The sequence below is a fragment of the Artemia franciscana genome, chromosome 7, assembly GCF_032884065.1.
Source record: "Artemia franciscana chromosome 7, ASM3288406v1, whole genome shotgun sequence".
Lineage (NCBI taxonomy): Eukaryota > Metazoa > Arthropoda > Branchiopoda > Anostraca > Artemiidae > Artemia > Artemia franciscana.
In genome coordinates, this window is record NC_088869.1 from 50282007 (window position 1) to 50306353 (window position 24347).

The 24347-nt window shown below is 33.6% G+C and overlaps 1 protein-coding gene across 1 annotated transcript in view; it reads left to right on the top strand.

Moving 5' to 3' along the window:
* The window catches only part of LOC136029421 (two pore potassium channel protein sup-9-like), a 185628-nt gene that overhangs the window by 109869 nt on the left and 51412 nt on the right, over positions 1–24347 (top strand). The window contains exons 4-5 of the mRNA XM_065707795.1: positions 2246–2440; positions 20642–20760. Coding sequence (XP_065563867.1) covers positions 2246–2440; positions 20642–20760 — 314 coding nt within the window. The remainder of the gene's footprint in view (positions 1–2245; positions 2441–20641; positions 20761–24347) is intronic.

Sequence of the window (24347 nt, forward strand, 5' to 3'; positions counted from 1 at the left end):
TATGCCATTCCGCTCCAAGCTCGAAATATTATACCAAATTAAGTCGAATCTGCTCAATTTTATGAGCGTGAGAGATCTAAAGTAATTTATGTAGATACGATTTTTTTATCTTTGCGATGCTTGTTTATTTTTATTTTCGTTTACCACGCTCGATAATTGTAGAAATTCGAATCTTACAGAACTATCCATGATAAATCATTCCGATAAAAACAGTCTTTGAAGAGAGATGTGGTGTTAATAATTTTTTTTTTACCGTAAGCCAATCAAGGAAAAATGGCAGCTGTATAACGTTTTCCCAGTAACAGCAAATTCCATTAATATATCTACCACAAAAGGGATTGATAACAAAACTGATCGAAAGATTAGAAAACACCCATAGAAAATGCAGTATCACCGAACAAAAATGCGGGTTATCTAAACAGCAAGAAAAACTTTCGAAAGTTCGATGCTTGAACTTGGCTACTGTTGCCAAGGCATAGCAGAAAAATCGGAATTCTTCCCTTAATAAATTTCGGAAAATCACCGCTCTCTTTTTCACCTGAGCTTCTAACACGGTTTCTGAAAACTACTAATGAGAAATAAAAAAAGAAAAGTGGCTGAATATTGTCATTGCTTTTTGTCGCTTAAGAAATTTGAGCAGTTGTTTTATTTTGATAAAAATATGCTTTGTTGCAATGTCTTTTCTGCAGTCTAATGATTGTGGATTAATTGAGAAATAGTCACTGAATTATTTGCGGATCAATCGAGCATTTTTCGTACCGTACTCAAAATGTTTTGTATGAATAGGATACATTTTTTCCATTTTTTTTTTGTGTGGCACTGAAGCAATCGTTATGAATTAGGGAGCTAAGCTTTTTGTTAATGACTTCAACTGAATGACCAGAGTAAAATGTTCTTTTTAACTTTTTTTTGCTCAAGTCCACAAACCTGAATAAAAAATGCAAAAGAAATTTAACAAACCAGTCTTAACGCTGCTGTTATTTTAGTACTTCATCACCAACTATTAGCCATCAATAGTCTGCTGTGATCACAAACAAAAAGTGTATCATACAGGTGTCTATGGGCCCTATCTTACAATGTTAAGAAAAGGGTAGATTGTCTGGGTGTCTTTAAGATATGTGTGATGACGGTCATGCATGATAGAACTCTGAGAAACCAAGGATAGACAAGCACAAGCACCAAATGGATTGGTATCATAAATTTATTGCAGTTGGACGTCTGTATTACACATTTTGTCAATGGCTGTGATACATTCTTATCCTTTAATACAAATTATCGGCAGAGTATGAGGAAAATCTTAGTTTTCTTTATCATGTAATCACTGTCACGCATAAAGGCGGAATCTGTCATTTCCACAGATCATAGAAAATTGCTAAAAATAATTTAATAAGCAGCTATCAACGGGGGCATCAGCTGTTAAATTTATCCAAACTTGCTGTAATGCTTCTAATCTACAGTGTCCTTTTGACCATCCCTTTGAGATCAACTTAGCAAACTGTTTTCAGAAATTATCAAGAGGTTTGAAAGTGTCACACCTCCAGGTGTGACAGCAACAATATGTTAATTGGTGTCATCAATGCACTATTCGATAAATAGGGGATGAATAGGGTAACCGCTCAACTGAAAAAAAATCAGTTCACACCTTTGAGATATTTGAACTCGGCCTTGCCTAATTCCTAAGCCATAGCCCCTTGTGATGATCTTTTTTTCAAGTTTATATTGTTATTCACAATACAAAAGGAGGTGTATTTGATGTTTTTATAACTGTATAGGAAAGTAAAAGAAAAATAGATTGTAAGCTTGTTGCGGAAAAATAATTGTGCAAGGAATCAAATGAGAAAAGTATATGCAACTACAATGTAGCTAAGTGAACCTAAAGCTTAGGCCTTTTTTTAGTGTTCAGCGCATATGCAGATAAACATATAGTTTATTTTTTTTTAAATCTTGTTACTCTAACACTTTTTTCTCTGATCAAATTTTTCTTGAAGTAAACTGGAATATTTCCTTTGTTTTACTTCCTTAAATCTTCTCACGTGAAGTTTTTCCTCCATAACAAAATAATCATGTGATTAGCGCCAGCAAATAGGTAACAAATGCATGTTCAATGACGTAAACCAATCAGATTAGTGTTACTAAAATAATGTATCTTTTTCTCTTTAGATAAAATAATTAAGTTAGGTATTCTTTGAGCTACTTATAATGATGGAATTTATAATGAAAATGAAGGAATTCTCTATATTTCCAGACAATTATTCGTTGCTCAGGAAGGGATGCAACTGAAGTAGAATTATTAGGAATCAATGGAGCTCTTCTATCATTTATGGTGCTGGGAGGAGCTTATGTTTTTTCGAAAAATGAAGCTTGGACTTATGCTGATGCGTTATATTATTGTGTTGTTACTTTAACTACAATAGGATTTGGCGATTTAGTAACTTTACAGGTGAGATTTCGGCTTCAACATTGGTCTTCTTACTAAATCTGATATTTTCATAAAACATATATTTCGCCCTTCCAGCCTCCCCCTCCTCTTTCTAAACTGTTCTTAAAATTAAATGTTTTTTTTTTAATTATTATTATTTTTGCAGCATTGTTATGCAAAATTTAAACTTTAAGGTTAAGACCCAAGGAGTAAGGGAGGTCGGCAGCTCTATGCTCATTCAGAGTAGCCTTCTGTACACTATTAAAATGAATAGAAATTGAAAGAAGGATAGCTTTATGGTTTAAATGAGAGTAAAGAACAATATTAAAACTTTAAACAAACAAAAGTTATCCTACATATAAAAGGGTATACTTTTGTTCGCGACAGAAAATAGGAGAAACTGTCATTTAGCGGCGATGCGATCTCTTTGTTACACTATAAAGAGTACTAGAATTTATATTCCCATTTAAATGACCCATTTCCTGACATTCTATGAAGACTGTTTAATACGGTCACTCCTGTTGAAAACATAAACCAAAAGTGAATACAAATAAATAAATATCTGTGTGATTATCCTTTTGGGGAAGAAACGCAAAATTTAGTATTTTTATTGGTATTGATATGTCCAGGGCTCCCTGACATATTGGATTTGATTGTTTATTTGGAAAGAGTAAAAATAAACTCAATGAGCTTTACTTATTTTAGATCATTATAAAAGCTCATTTTATACGTGTTGTTATCAAATTCTATTTTTTGAAGAGTATTGGTATCTATTGACAAGGTTTTCTCTTTGTTTGAAAGGCTTGAAAAATATGAAAATTACGTTTTTCAAGAAGAGGTCTTTAAATACCCACAACACGGTAATTTTTTCCCGAAATTTTGAGTTTAACTGGTTCAGTTTTAACAAGATTTTGTCACTCTTTAGGGCTCTTTTCCTATTCTAAAAAAATCGTTCAAATATTCTAAGATTGTAACTTTTGATTCGTAAATTTCACTTTGAAATGTATAATTATTGAAAACCGACATAAATTGTAGATACTTTTTATATATTTATTGGTTTAATATTTCCTATTTTTGGAGTTTTGGTGGCTGCTAAAAGAGCCGCTATTTATTTTCCATTATTTAGCGTAAACAATTTTGAAAATAAAATATTTTGGAGTTTAGATATTTTAGGCTTGAAAGAAGACAAATGTTTCCAAAGGTTCATTCCTTCGTTTTTCAAAATGGTGGAAAATGTATCTTTTAATAAAGATTCGAAATACACCCTTTATGAGGTTCAAACTACCCTGTCAAAAGGAATCTATATAAAAAAAGATCATTCCAGGAATTTTAGCATACAAATATTTTCCAACGCCAATTATTTTTGGCCGAAGACTTTGCAGTTAAAAGCTACACATCTAAAGTCTTGCAGACATTTTCAAACTGTTCCAAAATTAAATAAAACCTAGAAAGAACTATTTTTAATGAACATTTTCTGTGAAATGTTGAAGTCAATACAAGAAAACTTGTATACTAAGCTTGCACGACTAAACCTACCATAATTTAAGTCTCTTTTAGTTGGAACTTAAAAAACAAAAAACTTTGAACTAAATTTTGTTTCAAAGAAAAACGCTATTCTAAATGTTCTAACTCGATCCTTCAGAAGCCTGAGCTATACTTTTTTTTCTCAGACCGTTTATCCAATGCAAATTATTGAAGAAAATCAAAAGTTTATGCGTTAGATGCACTCCAAAGTCAAATTCGAGACACTCGACACAAATATCGACTCTCATAGCTGTCCACTGTTGTGCAGTAAAAGAGAAAAAAACAACAAAATTTGAATTCTGTGTATTTAAGAAACAGGTTTTCCTTGAATAGAATCGAAACTATGAATTTTTATAAACAGTTTTTGAGACTCTATTTTGTTTTTAATAGTAAAAATACTTCATTTTTTTCTAAATTTTAGCTGTGCCTGTGAACTTTGTTGTTGAAACAATTGGCTTTGACAATTATTTGAATAATTGGGTTTTCCTAAAAGTCTTTTATGTGTGACTTTTTGGGATAACACGCACAAAATTGATGCAGTTTTCTAGCTTTAAGCAGTTTCAAAAATAAAATATTTGTCACCATTAAGAAAAAAAAGTTTCTTACAAATTTTACTAACTTTAAAATACTACAGGCAAGCCCTCTCTTAAACATAAAGCATTCAAACTTCCAGCTATTAATTTTTGACTGATTGGATTGGGAAATCATCCCAGGAGCTTAACTTAAAAAAAAAAAACATTTTTAGACGCCTACCTTTTCTTGCCTGGTGTTTCTTTTTCAAAGTGTTTTATTATCTGTCTTATTATCTTCACCTACGCATTTCTGCACGTTTCTAAAATTTCTCCCTTGTTTCATTTATTGATTTTATTTATATAGAAAATTGGCTTGAGCATATTTTTTCTGTCATTTTCAAGCAGACAGTGGGCGATTAATCAGGAAATCTGATCTTGTTTGTGGGAATTGAATTTAGAGATAAGTAAGCCAACGAGTATGCCATTGTTTTCCGATTAGAAAAATACGTGATACACGATAACAAATATTGCCGCATAAGGGGATACGTTATTTTGCATCATGTTTATTATAGGTAATAAATTCAAGTTCTATTTGTAATTCAAGCAATAAGAAATAAATCATACCTAGGCTTCCTTGAAGATATTTAAACAGAACTTTGATCCAAAAATTTGGCTTTTTTGTCGGCATTTTTCGTTAACACTTCTGACTAATAAGGTGTGCAGCTAAAGTTAGAAATTTTTTGATATTTTGTTCCCATTTCTTGGCTGGACCTGTTACCAAAAAGATTTTTCCACATATAACACACCGTAACAGGACTAAATTTTGTTAAAAGAACCAACATTCTGTCTTCTGTTCCGATAACCTCCTTATGGTGATTACTTCTATTGTTTGAGCAAATATTTTAAGAGCTGGTGCTGATGCAGATTTTCCCGGAGATATTGGCATGGACTTTGTCTCGCAGTTGCCTAAACTATAAAGTTAAAAGTAAATGCGCAAAAACAATGCCTAATAAGAACGTTACTACTTATTGCTACTACATATCATACCAGCACAAAGCCATGTAAGGCTAACTGTGCGTAAAGTCATGGAAATTTCTTGGCAATTTCCAATTTTGGAGGCCCCTCATTGAAAGGGATTACCTTGTAACATAAAGTTTTAAGCCAAATTTCTCATAGTTTTAAGGTGTGTTGCTGTCGACTGCGCTGTTACAGAGTACTGAATTTAAACGTAAAGAATGTGAAAATTACGAAAATGATAAAAATATATTTTCACCGATACGAATAAGCGTAATACAATGGCTACTGTTACTATAAAAAAAATAGATTAATAACAAAAAACAATATAACTTTTTATCTTTTTAATCACCTACGAAAAACTTTTTATGAAACGAAGGGGAACTAGAGATTTTAAAGTATTTTTGTGGGATTGTAGATATTCCTCTTTGACCACTAGTTTCTGCTATCAAATCCTGAATATCTCTGGCATTCCTCCAGTCCCAACAGAAAAATTTGTACACCAAGAGAAGGAGGAATTGGAAGCTTTAAAATATAATGGTATTTTTAAGTCTGATTTGTGTAATACATTTTATCCAATTAGTTTTTCTTCACCTTTACTGTATGATCTATTTAACTTTATATTTTTAGAAATTAGTAAAACGGTTTTTTTTTTAACTTTATAAAAACTCTCAAGACCCGCATAAAAAATTCTGCTGAGTTTCTTAGGAAACTGAAGAGCCGTTAGTATTACCATTGGTTTCATCCAAGCTGTATTAGAGTAATTGGGACTTAAAAATTCAAAAGATTGAGAACTAAAGTATACTCTCAAAACATACGCTGGTGAGAATGAGTTGCTACACTCAGTTGCTACACATGGTAAGAATAAAGTGAGAAGAAATACGCTGGTAAGTTGCTACAATTGTGTAATCCCTTTATTTTGAATTTAGAAAGGTTTCTTTTGTTTAGCGTTTTGGTATGATAATGGGGGCTTCTCAATCTCCATTAGTAGTAAATTTGTTTTAAAACACGTCGAACCGATAAGTGTTTTAACGGATAATCGACATTTTTGTTTATTCTTGTCTCTGTCTGTTCTTCTCCATTAATGTGGAGCTAGACATTTTCATATTAGTACTCAGTCATAGTTCAGTCAATTGTCGTTGAGCATAAACATGTTCATTCCATCGGGACATATGTAAAATCGTTCCCTGGATTCTACAAGTTTATGCATTTGAGAGACATCTCAAAAAAAGTATCTAAAAAATTTAGATCAAACAGTTCGTGGTAACGAACTGTAGTAAGGAGCGATCCGGCTCAATAGTAACCAAAACTCTAAAAAACTGAATTTTGATATCAATAGCTATATCAAAAGAATCGCATTTTAATGCTGATTTTAAATATATAAGTTTCATCAAGTTTAGTCTTAGCCATCAAAAGTTACGAGCCTGAGAAAAATTGCCTTATTTAGGAAAATAGGGGGAACCACCCCCTAAAAGTCGTAGGATCTTAACGAAAATGACACCATCAGATTCAGCGTATCAGAGAACCCTACAGTAGAAGTTTCAAACTCATATCTACAAAAATGTGGAATTTTGCATTTTTTGCCAGAAGACAAATCACGGGTGCGTGTTTATTTGTTTTTTGTTTGTTTTTTTTTTCCCCAGGGGTCATCGTATCGACCAAGTGGTCCTAGGATGTCGCAAGAGGACTCATTCTAACGGAAATGAAAAGTTCTAGTGCCCTTTTTAAGGGACCAAAAAAATTGGAGGGCATCTAGGCCCCCTCCCACGCTCATTTTTTTCCTAAAGTCACCGGATCAAAATTTTGAGATAGCCCTTTTGTTGAGCATAGTCGAAAATCATAATAACTATGTTTTTGGGGATGACTTACTCCCCCACAGTCCCTGGGGGAGGGGTTGCAAGTTACAAACTTCAACCAGTGTTTACATATAATAATGGTTATTGGGAAGTGTACAGACGTTTTCAGGGGGATTTTTTTGGTTTTGGGGGTAGGGTTGAGGGAAGGGGCTATGTGGGAGGATTTTTCCTTGGAGAAATATGCCATGGGGGAAAAAAATCAATGAAAAGGGCGCAGGACGAATCTGGTCACGTTAGAAAAAAACGTCAAATTAAGAGCTTAATATACAATGCTGGGTGTTCGGAGCCTCTCTATTATGGAGTATAATTTGAATATAACACAACTATACGAGCGATAAAACATATATACCACAACCATAACTCAACTAACGAAAGAACTGCCAAGAGATAACACAACTATAAAGCGAAAACAGGTGAAAACTAACGGGAAAATAAACGAACTAAGAGGTGGAAGGGGCCCAGAGAAAAAGTATAATCCTTTTTCAATTTTGAGCTTAAATTCCGCAAAGGAGTAATAATGTCAGAAGCCCCGAAATACCGAATTATTTTCTTTTCAAACAGTCCGTGGTAAGGAACTGTAGTAAGGGGCGACCCGGCTCAATAGTAAACGAAACTCTAAAAAACGGAATTTTGATGCTAAAAGATACATCAAAAGAATCGCATTTTTACGCTGATTCTAAATATATAAATTTCAATTAATTTAGTCTTTGCCATCAAAAGTTACGAGCCTGAGAAAATTTGCCCTATTTTGGAAAAAAGGGGGAAACATCCCCTAAAAGTCATAGAATCTTAACGAAAATCACACTATCGCATTCGGTATATCAGAGAACTCTATAGCAAAAATTTCAAGCTCCTATCTAAAAAATGTGGAATTTTGTATTTTTTGCCAGAAGACAAATCACGGGTGCGTGTTTATTTGTTTGTTTGTTTTTTTTTTCCCAGGGGTCATCTTATCGACCAAGTGGTCCTAGAATGTCGCGAGAGGGCTCATTCTGAAGCAATTGAAAAGTTCTAGTGCCCTTTTTAAGTGACCAAAAAAATTGGAGGGCAAATAGGCCCCCTCCCACGCTCATTTTTTTCCAAAAGTCAACAGATTAAAATTTTAAGATAGCCATTTTGTTCAACATAGTCGAAAACCATAATAACTATGTCTTTGGGAATGACTTATTCCCTCACAATCCCTGAGGGAGGGGCTGCAAGTTACAAACTTTGACCAGTGTTTACATATAGTAATGGTTATTGGGAAGTGTACAGACGTTTTCATGGGGATTTTTTGGTTTGGGGGGTGGGGTTGATGGGAGAGGGCTTTGTGGAAGGATCTTTCCTTTGAGGAATATTTCATGGAGGAAGAAAAATTTAATGAAAAGGGCGCAGGATTCTCTAGCAGTACTATAAAAAAAAAAAAAATGAAAAAATAAACATGAAAACGTTTTTTCAAATGAAAGTAAGGAATAGCATTGAAATTTAAAACGAACAGAGATTATTACGCATATGAGGGGTTCTAAAAATACTTTAGCATAAAGAGCGAGGTATTTAGGAGGAGATAAATACCTTGCTCTTTATGCTAAAATATTTTTAGTGATTTCAACTATTTATTCTACGGCCTTTTTGATTCATGGGTCATTCTTAAAGAATTGGGACAAAACTTACGATTTAGTGTAAAGAGCGAGGTATTAACGAGGGTACAAACCCCCTCGTACAAATAATAAAAATATAAGAATATAAAAGTTTGTTGCGTAAGTTAATTCTTAAGTTACGTATATTTTTTACTAATAAAAACGTTCGTTGAATATTAAAAGTTCTAGTAGCCTTTTTAAGTAACCGAAAAATTGGAGGACAGCTAGGCCTCCTTCCCCACCCCTTATTTCTCAAAATCGTCTGATCAAAACTAATAGAAAGCCATTTAGCCAAAAAAAAAATTAATATACTAATTTCATTTCAATAATTTATGTGCGGAGAGCCAAAATCAAACATGCATTAATTCAAAAACGTTCAGAAATTAAATAAAAAAAACTAGTTTTTTTTAGCTGAAAGTAAGGAGCGACATTAAAACTTAAAACGAACAGAAATTACTCCGTATATGAAATGGGTTGTCCCCTCCGCAGTCCCACGCTCTTTACGCTAACGCTTTTAAATGTTTTAAAAAGTAGAATTGTGGCAAAGAGTCAAACTTTAGCGTAAAGAGCGAGGGACTGCGGAGGGGACAACCCATTTCATATACGGAGTAATTTCTGTTCGTTTTAAGTTTTAATGTCGCTCCTTACTTTCAGCTAAAAAAAACTAGTTTTTTTTATTTAATTCTTAAGCATCATCAACATTATTGTTCTCTCTGAGCAGTATATACACTCACGGTCTGTAGATCTTCTAGGTCCAAGGAAGCATTTCTATCAGATTACGCGGCGAATTCTGTCTAATTTATGTTTAAAAAATCAAAAATAATGTCATTTATATCTTAAGAACAGACGAAGGGATCGACTTGAAACTTTTAGAGAGCATTGGAGGAGGCCTGAGACTTTGACTGTTGCACACGAGAACCAAATTTTTGGTATCTAGGCTTATCAAAGAATTGGAGAATAAATGGAAGCAAAAGCAAGCAATGAGAAAGAGCCTAAAAACGAACAAAGTTTTAACATTTGCCCTGAAAAATAGTCTGGAATCCAAAAGGAATTGCAAGGAAGCGAAAGGCGTCGCCTGTGACAAAAAAAAACCGTATGCGTAGGTATTCAGGAAGGATTACACAAGCATCAAACAGTTCATGGTAACGAACTGTAGTAAGAAGCGACCCGGCTCAATAGTAACCAAAAGAAAAAACATGATTTTGACACTAAAGATACACCAAAAGAATCGGATTTTTATGCTGATTTTAAATATATAAGTTTCATCAAATATTGTCTTACCCACCAAACGTTACGAGCCTGAGAAAATTTGTCTCATTTTGGAAAATAGGGGAAAACCCCCCTTAAACGTCATAGTATCACACCATCTAAAATCTCAGCATCACATTCAGCTTATCAGAAAACCCTACTGTAGAAGTTTCGAGGGCCTACCTACAAAAATGTGGAATTTTTTATTTTTGGCCAGAAGACCGATCGCGGATGCTTGTTTATTTATTATTTTTTTTTCCCAGGGATGATCGCATCGACCCAGTGGTACTAGAATGTCGCGAAAGGGCTCATTCTAACAGAAATTGAAAGTTTTAGCGCCTTCTTTGAGTGAACAAAAAAAAGAGGGCACCTGGACCCCTCCCACGCTCATTTTTCCCCAGAGTCACTGGATCAAAATTTTGAGATAGCCATTTTGCTCAGCATAGTCGAAAACCCTAATAACTACGTATTTAGGGATGACTTACTCCCAAAAAGTCCCTGGGGGAGGGGCTGCAAGTCACAAACTTTGACCATTGTTTACATATAGAAATGGTTATTCGGAAGTGTACAGCCGTTTTCAGGGGGATTTTTACTGGTTGGGAGAGGGGGGTCGGAGGGAGGGGGTTACGTGGGATGATCTTTCCATGGGAAATTTATCATGAAAGAAGAGAAATTCCTTGAAGGGGGTGCATTTTCTAGCATTCTTTAAAAAAACTATGAAAAAATAAATATGAAACAGTTTTTTCAACTGGATGTAAGGAGCAGCATTAAAACTTAAAACGAGCAGAAATTATTACGCATATGCGGAGGTTCATCTCCTCCTAAATACCTCGCTCTGTACGTTAAAGAAATTTTTGTAATTTCAACTATTTATTCCACGACCTTTGTGATTCAGGGGTCATTCTTAAAGAATAGGGATAAATTTAAGCCTTAGTGCAAAGAGTGAGGTATTGACAAGGGAGCAAACCATCTCATATACATCATAAAAATATACGAATATAGAAGCTCGTTACGTAAGCAAATTCATAAGTTAGGTATATTTATTACTAATTAAAACGTTCGTAAAAAAAACTAAAAGTTCTAGTTGCCTTTTTAAGTAACCGAAAAATTGGAGGGCGAATAGGCCCCCTACCCCACCCCTTTATTGTCCACCCACCCCTTCAAAATTGTCCAATCAAAACTATGAGATAGCCATTTAGCCACAAAGACAAAGAAAAAATAAAATGCATATTTCGTTTTTATCATTCATGTGTGGAGAGCCAAAATCAAAACATGTATTAATTCAAAAAGGTCCAGAAATTAAATTAAAAAAACAAAGATCATCGTAAGGAGCGACCCGGCTCAATAGTGACCGAAACTCTAAAAAACAGAATTCTGATACCAATAATTAGATCAAAAGAATTACATTTTAATGCTGATTATAAATATATAAGTTTCATCAAGTTTAGTCTTACTCATCAAAAGTTACGAGCCTGAGAAAATTTGCCTTCTTTTAGAAAATGGGAGGAAACATCCACTAAAAGTAATAGAATATTAAAGAAAATCACACCATCAGATTTAGCGTATCAGAGAGTCCTACCGTAGAAGTTTCAAGCTCATATCTACAAAATTGTGGACTACTGTATTTTTTGCCAGAAGACATATCAAGCATGCGTGTTTATTCGTCTGTTTGTTTGTTGTTGTTTTTTTTCCTCTGGGGTGATACAGCCGTTTTCAGGGAGATTTTCACTGGTTGAGAGAGGGGGTCGGCGGGGAGGGTATTACGTGGGAGGATCTTTCATGGAAGAATTTATCATGAGGGAAGAGAATTTCCATGAAAAGGGCGCAGGATTTTCTAGCATTATTTAAAAAACAATAAGAAAATCAATATCTTTTTTCAACTGAAAGTAATGAACAGCATTTAAACTTAAACGAACGTAAAATATTACGTATATAAGGGGGTTCGTCTCCTTCACAATACCTTGCTCTTTACGCTAAAGCATTTTTAGTAATTTTAACTATTTATTCTACGGCCTTTGTGATTCAGGGATCATTCTTAAGGACTTGGGACAAAATTCAAGCTTTAGTGTAAAGAGCAAGGTATTGACGAGGGGGCAAAACCCCTCATATACGTAATAAAAATGCACAAATATAGAAGTTCGTTACGCAAGTTAATTCGTAAGGTACGTATGTTTATTACTAACAAAAACGTTCATAAAAAATTATACTTTTAAGTAACTCAAAATTGGAGGGCAACTAGGCCTCCTCCCCCACCCCTTTTTTATCAAAATCTTTCAATCAAAACTATGAGAAAGCCATTTAGCAAAAAATAAATGATGTGCAAATTTTGTTTTAATTATTCATGTGCGGTAAGCCAAAATCAAAACATGCATTAATTCAAAACGTTCAGAAATTAAATATGCTAAAGTTTTTTATTATTTTAAAAAGTAGAGTTGTGAGAAAGAGTCAAACTTTAGCGTAAAGAGCGTGGCGTTGAGGAGGGGACAACCCTTTTCATATACGGAATAATTCTGTTAGTTTTAAGTTTTAATGTCGCTCCTTGCTTACAGTTAAAAAAAAAATATTTAATTTCTGAACGTTTTTGAATTAATGCATGTTTTGATTTTGGCTCACCGCACATGAATAATGGTCAATGACTTGGGTATATTATTCGCCAGATGACCAAGCTAAAAACAAAATTTTTACAAGAATTGTTTTATGAAAACTTTTGGCTTAACAAGTAAAGAGTTTAAATCTATAAAATGTTAGAACTCTGAAAAAAACATTACAGCTCCAAAAGCTCCTAAGAGAAGTTTGTTGCACATACAAAGTGCTTGTGATTAAAGAAAATCTCCTACCACTGACGGTGCCAAAAGGAAGGTCAGGACCGAAGAAGCTGCCCATGAATCAGCTTTCACTGTAATTTACAATTCAAAAAAGGGCAGACAGAACGTCAGCAGAGGTTAGTGAAGGAACAAAGGAGGTTTGATGTTTTGACCTTGAGCAGTGTAACAGGACCAGATCTTAACAAAAAAGGTTAATTTCTTATAAACGGTAGCTTTCAATTAACAATCCCAAGATATATGTTATCTCTTATAAAGAAACACGGTCCTATAGCTACCTCTAGAATAAAAAAATGGGGGACAGAAACGTCATTGAGGTAACATCAGGCTTGGTTCTAAACCTCTATGATCTTGACCAGTTTGTAGAACTATAATATTTTATTTTGAGATACGTGTCTCACAAACCAAAATTTGTTTGTTTAAATTTTATTCTGTTATTTTATCCAAAGATATTAAAAGGACATGGATAAATTACGCTTCGTCTTGATAGAATTAAATATAAAATCTCTTAAAATAAAGAACTTTGAAACAACCAAAACTTTCTTTCACAAAATAAACACTTAACTATAAAAGAATACTTGTTACACTTGAGATAACGTTAGAAAATGATGAGGATTTTTCTCTTATACAAGACATCAGTCTTGCAATTATTTTTCGGTCTCACCAAACTCAAGGGTGCCACAGAGCAAATGTTTAAAAAAATGTGTAAGTTGGTGCTACCTTTCCCTAGTTGTTCTTATTTAAAACAAAATAACATAGCTCACAAAACCTAATCTATTGCAAAAAAATTTAGTTCGGACTAAAATACCCATGTAGAGCAGCTTTTTAAATTAAAAATAAAATAAAACAAAACAAGTTTTTTCTACTAAAATTAAGGAGCAACATTAAAACTTAAAACGAACAGAAATCATTATGCAAGTGAAGTAGTTTGCCCCCTCCTCAGCACATCACTCTTCACGCTAAAGTGTTATAGTGATTTTAAAAAAGCTTCTTATTGTTCTAATTAAACGACCCTTGTGTTTCAAGAGTCGTTCTTAAAGAATTTGGACAAAACTTAAACTTTAGCGAAACAAGTCCTGAGGAGCGGGTAACGCCCTTATATACACAATAATTTCTGCTTATTTTAAATTTTAATGTTGCTCCTTACTTTCAGTTGAAAAAAACTTGTTTTTTATTTAATTTCTGATCGTCTTTAAAATAATGCCAGAAAATCTGGCTCCACATCCACGGAAAAATCTCCCTCTTCACAGAAATATCCTCAAGACAAGTCAATCCCGGTAAAAATTTACCCCAGACAATTACGTATAACATCTCGACGCGTAAAACTGAGCCGGCAAGAAGAAAGTAAGACATATACAAAAAAATTCTCATAGGAATTCTGGCAAACTCCCCCATTGAAATTTCCCTTGAAAAGTACATCTCGTGGAAATTCTTCCAGCAGAAAATTCGTCCTCCCCCACCGAAAAATATGGCGTTCTTCGCAATGACAAACACTAAAAGAAAATAATGGGCAAATTTTATAACTTATAGATTTTTCCCTAAGGGTTGTTGGGGTTTTTGTTATCTTCAAAGGCATAGTTACTGGGGCCATTCAGCTAAGCTTAACAAAATGGCTATCTCAAAATTTTGATCGGATGATTTTCAAAAACAGTGCGGGAGGGGTTCTAGTGGATCTCCAATCTGTTTGGTCACTTAAAAAGGACACTCTCCCGATATGCTATTAACAATGAGTTAGTACGATCACCCCTGGGAAAAAAGAACAAAAATAAAATAAAAAAAAACACGCATCTGCGATATTTCTTCTGGCAAAATATACAAAATTCCACAATTTTGCAGATAGTAGCTTGAAACCGCTATAGCCTATAGCTATAGATCTGCGGAATCAGATGGTGTGATATTCATTGAGATTATTTGACTTTTAGGGGATGTTTTCCACCTTTACTGAAAACCAAGTAAATATCCTCTGGCTCGTAACCTTTGATGGGTAACACTAGACCTAACGAATCTTATATATTTGGAATCATTATGATAACCCAATTTTTGTATATATCTACTCCTACCAAAAATTCATTTTTTAAGAGTTCTGGTTACTATTGAGCCGTGTCGCTCCTTACTTACATTTCGTTACCTCGAACTGTTTGATTCAAGTTCAACTGCTTTTGGATTTTGACTGTTGGTGCTATAAATACAAGGTATTACTCCTCTGAAACGGAACAATATTAGATAACTTCGAAGACCACACTGCCTTTCCATGACGAAAGTAAAACAGTTCAAAATAGGGATGATACCTTTTTATTGACAGTGAAATATAAAATTATTTAACTGGAAATTTCAAATACATATACAGTGTTCATCATCAGCAGTAAAACTCATACAGTGTTCATCATCAGCAGCAAAACTCAGAGTTTTACTGCTGATGATGAACACTGTATATGTGTTCGAAATATCCAGTTAAATAATTTATATTTCACTGTCAATAAAAAGGTATCATCCCTATTTTGAACTGTTTTACCTTAACAATATTAGAACCACCATCTAGATGAACAAGCCAAAATTGTAGCAATGTTGTTAGATTCCTTTTAGTAAATGAGATTTCAAGTTTTAAAAGGAGGAGGGACTTTTCCAGTTAATGATTCCAAGTAGTAGAAAACATTTTTCAAAGTCATGTGGCTTCCCTGAGAGACAGAAAAATTACTACCCTCGATATAATTGGCTACTACATAAGTTAGGATATCAATTTTGTCACTGTAGGCCTAATAATCTTTTTTTTATTATTATCAGGGATCATTGCTATAAAATTCTAAAAAAAACCCATGAACATTTACAAAAATTCAGGATCTACAATAAACTATAAGAAAGAGATATTCTGGAGTCCCCAAGTTTTCTTATTCGCATTCAGGTTTTTACTGTTTTTTCGATTTTCAATTGCTAATTTATTTTATCAAACACTTGTAATAAGATATTGTTGAAAATTCTTTAATTTTCAATATTTTAGCTGATAACAAAACCTTTATTTACCCCCCTCGTTTTACTTACCTTGAATCAGCCTCTTTTTGCGTAAGACAGGAGCTTTCATGAGCTTTGAGCAACCATATTATGGCTGCAGCAATAGCTGCAACCTAGTTGAGAACAAACCACAGCCCATAGTAACCTAAAATTAAACAAAAATGTTCTTTTAAATCATTTTAAATCTGTATCCAAATAAAACATGAAAGGAAAAATTTATGACGACATCGAAATGTGGGTATTTGAAAAAAAGGCTTAAAAACTCTCGTAATTCATGACGAGTCAAAATGAAGAAGATATCATTGGAATCAACATTGTCAAAAACTCCTGACTGGACTTTTCCAGCCTTCCATCTTGAAAACTGAAGAAAATCACCTTTTAGCAAGGGAAGCGGTCATAAGTCCTTTTCGTTACTCATATATCCTGGCTAAAGTGGGGCATTCGACTATCATACAGCTTCAGAGATTTTTAAAGGCATAGTTGAAATCTAGCTATTATATCTACCTAATTCTTTATAATTCGTCCTTATTAATTTCATTTTTTCATCAAAAAAAGGAAATTTTGTGTCATTTCTGTATTAACCCTAAAGATGATTTCGGATTGAAATTAAAGTGCGCCTTTGGAACACCCTGGCTGGAGGTACTTAACTAGAGGTCTTCAGCCTTTCTTTTAAAACCCCAAGGAAATCAGGGTTTTAGCCTGTATACCACTGATGTGCTCCCTTTTTTCTCGGTGCTAGTCATGATTTCAGCTAGTCTTATAAAAAACAGGTTATTGTAACTTTGAAATAAAATTGAATTTTCCGGAATTGTCTATTTTATCAAATTACAAAAAAAAAAACAAATTATCTATTAAACATAATTTACAATTTAGCCGTGTTGTTATTTAATGGCCAATATTTCACCCCTTTCAATACGTTTCTGGGAATCCAAATCTTGGTAGTGAGCTCTATTCGTACCTTTTAAGACTTTTTATGTACTCTCAATTGAAATATTCAAGAAAGAAAATGTTAAGTTCTTCTTATCACGTACGTACTGAAATGAAAGACACTAATAATTTCAAAATATAATTGTTTCTGTCCCTCCTTTAAAGCACCGATGTGTACATTAGTTAAACATTTGCTTAGTCTATTAAAGACTCCAAACGCATCGGAATCCGTCAATGGTTAATTTTGGGAAACACACGAAGAGCTAAATTGAAAATGTTTCTATGGAAATTAGAAACTATTAGGTTATACAACGCATGCCTAAAGAATGTTGAAAAAATTTGATCTCCCAATTTAAGGCTTATAAATTTAGCTTTCTAAGAAATAACAGAGTATTCCAACTCAGTAAAGTTTTCTACAGATGGGGGGGGGGGGCTAAGAAGATGCATCATGAGAACAATAAAGCATGACCGAAGACGATATTTATTAAATATGAATGAAATCACCGCCAAAAGTAAATGACATACAAAATAAAATTGTAGCAAACAGAACGAATAGTCAGGCAAACAAAAACGAACTAAATGTCTGCCATCTATCAGTTGATATTCGCCAGCTGACAATGAGTTAGCCAGCCATACAATCTCCTATTACACAAATCCTTATCCATGGGATCATGGCTCAAAAATATACTTCATAAAATTTTACTTAATCAAACATTGCTTCTAGCTGCCAAAAAAAAAACTAATTCTATTTATGATTAACCCCAGCGCTTTTAGACCAGCGCTAAGAAACAAAAATATGGAAAATTACAAATAAAGGCTAAGTTGTAGCCTATTTTTGAGTCCAAATAGAGTAAACACTCTCCAACATTAATTTTTCTTCCCTACATATAAATGAAATTATAGCTAAAAATTAAACTTATATGTCAATCATGAAAATACTAAACTATGCTGTAGAAATCGAACACCTCTTACTTATTATATCTTCAATTTTTTTGTCAAATTGAACTTTTGAATAAGCATGAATGTTGGGATTGTCTTGGAAAAAAACGATAACAATGGGGGTCTTAAAGATAATTGCAAGGGAAACGATCAAAAATAAAAAAAAATTTATTTGCTGGTTGAAAGAAAATTCTGGTAGGGAAGAAGGGGCCTGTTGAGACAAAAAACTGAGATGAATCTCCTTTGACCGTTGATGTAGACTCATACTTTGTAACCAACTGTAGTCGGCCAATTTTTGAAATGCTTACAAGAATTTCATTTCAGCTAAATTAAAAAGCAATGAAGTCGTTTATCCGTGTTAAGTTTCAGCACCTGCCGTTTATTTTTTCCTTTTTCTGAATAAAGTACATCGTATTGTTTTAAAACAGTTTCAAATGAGCTTTTGATTATTTTCTCATAAGATTCTAATTTGTTTGTAGATGAATATAAGTTCTTTAATCCTATAAATTTTAATGCTCACCCTTTTCTTACCCGGAAGTAACAGATTTTAGTTTGTTGTTTTTTGCATCATTCAATAAGCTCCTAATCCTTGGCCTCTTTTTAGAAAATAGCTGATAAGAATTAATCAGTCTACTGACCTCCAAAGATTGTTTCTAAGGTCAGGCATCGCTCTCAAATGTCGAAAGTTTCGTAATAAGTTCCAGACTTTAGTGTTTTCATGGAAAATAACCAGATAACTTGGCGAACCAAATTGGGTTCCCTTAAAAAACAAAACTATTGGAACTAGATTATTGGAGAATATAGAAACCTTCTTCTTAAGATAATATGATTAGTCTTTTGTAATTAAAACGGTAAACTTTACCTATATTTACTTAGGAAACTCAGGCCTTCCACGACAGCATTGATGGAGTATTATAGATTAGATAATAAAATGGTTTTGCTGAAAAAAAGAGAACAAGTAGATAAAGATTAATGAAATTACCCTACCAAGGCTTGGTCTTGTTTAAAAATTAAACAAAAAATTAACCAAAAAATTTTTCCACTTGAAAGTAAGGAGCAGCATTAAAACTTAAAACGAGCAGAAATTATGTTGTATATGAGGATGGCTGTCCCTTTCTCAACCCTCACTCTTTACGCTAAAATTTTAAAGATCTTCAAAGATACTTCTCATTCAAATTCAACGGCCATTGTGTTTAAGCAGTATTTTTTAAAGAATTTTGATAAAAGGCCAAACTTTAGCACAAAGATGGAGTTAGGAGGAAGGGATCCCCCCTCATATATGGAATAATTTCTGTTCGTTTTAATTTTTTATGTTCCACTTATTTTTAGTTGAAAAAAAATAATTTTATTGATTAAATCTCAGACCTTTTTTAAACCATGGCACTAACCCACCCCCCCCCCCACCATGTGACATTTTCCCTGGAAAATTGTTCCAGGAAACTTGGCCCTCCGTAGAAAATTCTACCCGTGGAAAATACAACCCTCCCCCCAAAAAATTATATTTCCAATTAAGAACTAGCCTATCAAAGCCTTTTCGCAGGGACTCCGGAAGTGGGGTGGGGGGTATGTCATTTCCCAAAGGCATAATTATTGGGTCTCTCAACCATGCTGAATCAAATGGATATTTAAAAATTTTTATCCGATGTCATTGAGGAAAATGGGGCTTGAGCTGGATGCCCAAAAATCTCTTTGATCGCTAAAAATGGGCACTAGAGCTTTTATTTTGTTCAAATGAGCCCTCTCCCGATCTTCTAGGACCATTGGTTCGAAAAGATCTCCACTTGAAAAAAAATTAAATGGACTTCCGTGGTCTTTTACTGGCAAAAATACGAATTCCACGTTTTTATAGATAGCAGCTTGAAAGCAGAGTTCTCTAATTTGCTGAATATGATGTTTGATTTTAATAAGAATCCCTTGACTTTCTGGGGTTGTTTCCCCTGTTTTCTTTTTTTTTGAAAATAAGACACAATTGTTTCAGCCCCGTAACTTTTGATTGGATATCCTTAGATAATTATAAGGATTTGGAATCAGTATAAAAAGCCCATTCTTTTGGTTCATCTGTAGGTCTCGAAATTCTGTTGTTTTTTTTTTAGTTTCGATTGGGCCGAGTTCCTTTCACAAACTGTTTGATCGGGTACGAGAAAGACCGCAAAATAATTGAGGACTATAATAAATTGATGACGCTATAAAAGAATGAAAAAATGGAAAGATATAAACATAAATATAAAGTGAAAAACAGTTTCCCAGGGAGTGGACACACTGGGGGAGGGGCTTTCAGCTTTTCGCCTCTTGAAGACTAAAAACAAACCACAGCCCATAGTAACCGAAAATTAAACGAAAATGTTCTTTAAAATCATTTTAAATATGTGTCCAAATCAAACATGAACAGAAAAATTCATGACGATATCGAAATACGTGTATTTTAAAAAAAGGCTTAAAAACTCTCGCAATTCATGACGGATCGAAATGAAGAAGATATCATTGGAATCAACATTGTCAACTTGAGAAAAGAAATTCATATGATATGAGACCAAATCATTAACAAACAGTTCATTGCAATGAACTGGAAGTAAAGAGCGACTCAGATCAATAGTAATAAAAAAAAAAAACGCTGGTCTTAGTCCTCGTTAAACCTCAATTTCATGCATTGTTGTTGTTGTTTTTTCATTTTCTTAGTTTTTTATAGCCCGTACTATGCTCTTTTTTTATTTTTAGTACACTAAATTCGAAACTCATCAACTTAGTGTTTCTCTTTCAGAATGATAATGCCTTAATGACCCGGCCTGGCTACGTTGCCTTCTGCTTATTTTTCATCTTATTTGGCTTAGCCGTGATAAATGGTTCTACAAACTTATTAATCCTGCGGTTCATGACAATGTAAGTGAAAGCAATTTATTTTCTTAGGGAATAAATAGGAAGAGCCTTGAATTCCAGTCTAACTATTAGAAGTTAGAAAGACATACTTTGCATGTGTCTATGATCATTGTTGTACATTTGCTTTAGAAGACGGAGACATTCAGGGACAGTTCATGTATATGTAAAGAAAAAAGGTAAAATAAGGCATGCTTTGTATCTTGTGAGCCCTGTTTGTACAAAATTACTAAAATTTTGGATTCTGATATATTGGAACAAATTAAAAAAAATGCTGTTTAGGCTACAATTATGTAAAAACGATAATGAAAAATTTAGCTTTTAACCGTTGCAAATAAAAAATGAAGAGATCTAGAGATTTGTCGCACTCAGTCATCCAATACGACTTAACCAGCGACTAATCAGTGTTATTTTTAGATTTATATTCATTAAAATCTTTTTCTTAAGGAAAATCCAGATAGACTTAAAACACTTTTAAAGACTTAAAAGACGCATGACTTGTCAGGATATAACCAGACTTAAGGTTGGTTAGTCTTTGCCTAACGCTAGTTCCAATTTTTTACTGGCTTTTCATGGGTGATGAGTAATCTGGCCGCAGAAGCAATCTGACATACTTTTAAGAACTTAACTTTACTTGATGAACAGTTCAGAATGTATCATAAACTTACAGAACCGTCCTGTCAATATAACATAATAAACAAAGCAAAAAATATTTTATTAGGTATTTTCGAAGGCCACACTCCCTTTCCATCAAGTACAAATAACAGTTCAATAGGGACAAATCCTTTTATAGGACAGCGAAACAATACAATATCTCTGGATATTTTGGTCACATGTATAGTGTCCGTCATCACCAGATAAACTTTTTTTTGTAAATTTTTGTTCAAATTTTCTCCTTTAATAGTGCTAAATGTAAATTGAATTTTATTCAAGGTGGCACCATATTCTTCATCTTAAATTGCAAAAGAAAAGGTTTTTGATTTATAGTGTTTGTGTGTCTCTTATGGGTGTTTACATACTTGTTTAAAAACATTATCGCTATGCATAAGACGTAGGTTCTTACGAAGACCACACAGCCTTTCCATGAGTTACAAATAACAGTTTAATAGAGACAAATCGGTTTTTGTTTTTTTTTTACTGTGAAGCAACAAAACATCTCTGGATATTTCGATCACATGTACAGTGGCCGTCATAAAAAAATAAACTCATGACGGCTTTTTTCGCCCATCTGCTGATAGACGATAGTTTATCTGCTTATGACGGCCACTGTAAATGCGATAGAAATATCCACACATTTTTTTGTTTCACTGTTAAATAAAATGATTTGTTCCTTATTCAACTAAAATTTGTACCTAAAATATTTTTTTTCTATTCTTGAGAGTTAGAAATTAACTTGACCAACAGAAAGGTTGGATCAACTTTGTCGAAGATCAGCTCCAAAATCTTCAATGTTAAAGAAAAATAGAAAATAGGCAATGGTAAATTGTAATTTCTAAATTTATGCAAAAAAGTATAAAGTATCTTTATTTTAAAGACGGATATATGACAAAAAAGATCATGTAGTTTTTCAGCTGTTCTCTTGAAACAGCTAGGCCAATTACTATATCTTAAACGAAACAGAAATTTGCTATTTGAAACTGCTAACAGTATTGTAAAGAAAGTATTTTTTTTTTTTATATGCTATTTCGTTCTTTATTGATTTAGTTGGTCTTATGGGATGTTTAATTATGAATTACAAATATGTAAAAAAAAATATTCAGAGATTAAATTTGGAAGCTAATTATTCTCTAATCTATGCTTTGCAATACTGGCTTAATCACTCCCAGTGTCCAAAAACACTTACAAGATATTTTTTTTTGTTTTGTTTATTTATCATACAAATTCCTAACTTTGTTTTTTTGGTTTTAGTGGAAAATTTCTTTTATTTTACATTGATGAATCGGACGTCCACCTCTAGACGCTGATGAATTTCGTGCTGTTTTGTTGAACATTGCTTTAAAATGAGTAATATAAACGAATAATTAAAAATAACTGTATTCTGGGAAAGGCTGTGTGCCCGGAAATGAAACGTGAGATATATGGAAAGACAAAGAAAAACCAGCAAATTGATCTTATAATGACCTAAACGTAAATTACAAATTATATAATAGCGATAAGGAAATATATCGCCAGGATCCCTCAGCGAGGTTGCTCGTTTGGCAAGCTCATCCTATTGCAAAAAAACTTCAAACAAGTCCATGACTAAAACTATTAATTGATGGTGCAAAGGTACCCATCGGCGAAACGGTTCTGCCAACAAGCCTTCGGTAAATAGCTGAAGCATTTGAACCTAGAGTAGTCGATGGTATGTTTCAATATGTTTGTTTGCCAGCAGAAACATCCTTTGTTTAAATATTGTGAAATTTTATTTAACAATAGATTTTTGTGTGTTAAAGTCGTAGAGGCTTTGAAAATACTTCACAAGGGACCGCGCGGCCTATGGGTATAGATTGGGCCAGTTACCAAAGGCTTGTGGATTGAACTCTCACACTAATTTTTCAGTATTGAACACTAATTTTTAAGCATTCTCCTTCTATTTGAAATACTCTGTGCGTAACATTGAATCAAGTAGTTATGTAGATTAAAATGAACCATATTGGAAATATATCTATGTGTAGGTGAAAGTCAGAAATATTGACATATTTTTTTATCTAAGCAAATATAGCTACTAAAACAAGCTAAAACTTATTCAAACATTTCTAAAATGTGTTGGAAATCAACAGACAAGGTCAAAAGAAAAAAATCTATATGAGTGAAAAGAAATAGCCGAAACAGCTACGACTCCTTGTATGTTGCAACTTTAGTAAGACAGACTGGGATAACAATTTTTCTTTATACAAATTATTTCCAGAACCCTGGGCTTAAGCAAGAGAACTATCAGTCCAAAAAAGAACATTCTTTACTGAACAAAGTGGCTGTCACTCTTATAAGAGACAGTCCTAGGTTTCCATCTCAATGTCAAAAACAAGTATTTGTTCTTTACAAAAGAAAAAAAGGGAAGTATACCTTGAAGGTAGTAAAGTTACAATGTTTTTGGCGGCGAAATTTATTTTGTAAATCTTACGGATCCCCACGTTAACTGCCAATTCTTTGAGCCCAAGACAGAAACAAATAAGGGTTCTTCTTTGCAGTTATCTTATGTCCACATCCCAACTTTGTCTTAAAGAATGAATCTATCAATAGAGTCGACAAGCTTTGTCTTTTGGGAACTCTTTTCTCCTCAGACGTCTCTTGGGGCGCATATTTGATCGTGTCCGATTCTCCTACGCGAGGGAACTGGGTGTAATTCCTCGTTCTATAAACCTGATATGATTCTTCTCGATTACTCATCTGTACAGGTCATGCATTAGGCATATTACCCAATCATTTTCCCGCCTTTTGCAGGGGCTGCTAACAGATGGTGGCACCAACCAATCTGGAGACACCCAAGTAGGCTCTTATTGTAGTATTGATTCAACACTTTTACAACTTACGTTGAAAGATTTGACGTGGCGTTAAAAGCTATTTTCTGCAAGTGAATCCACCACTTCCTTCCGGCGAATTATCTCTACTTT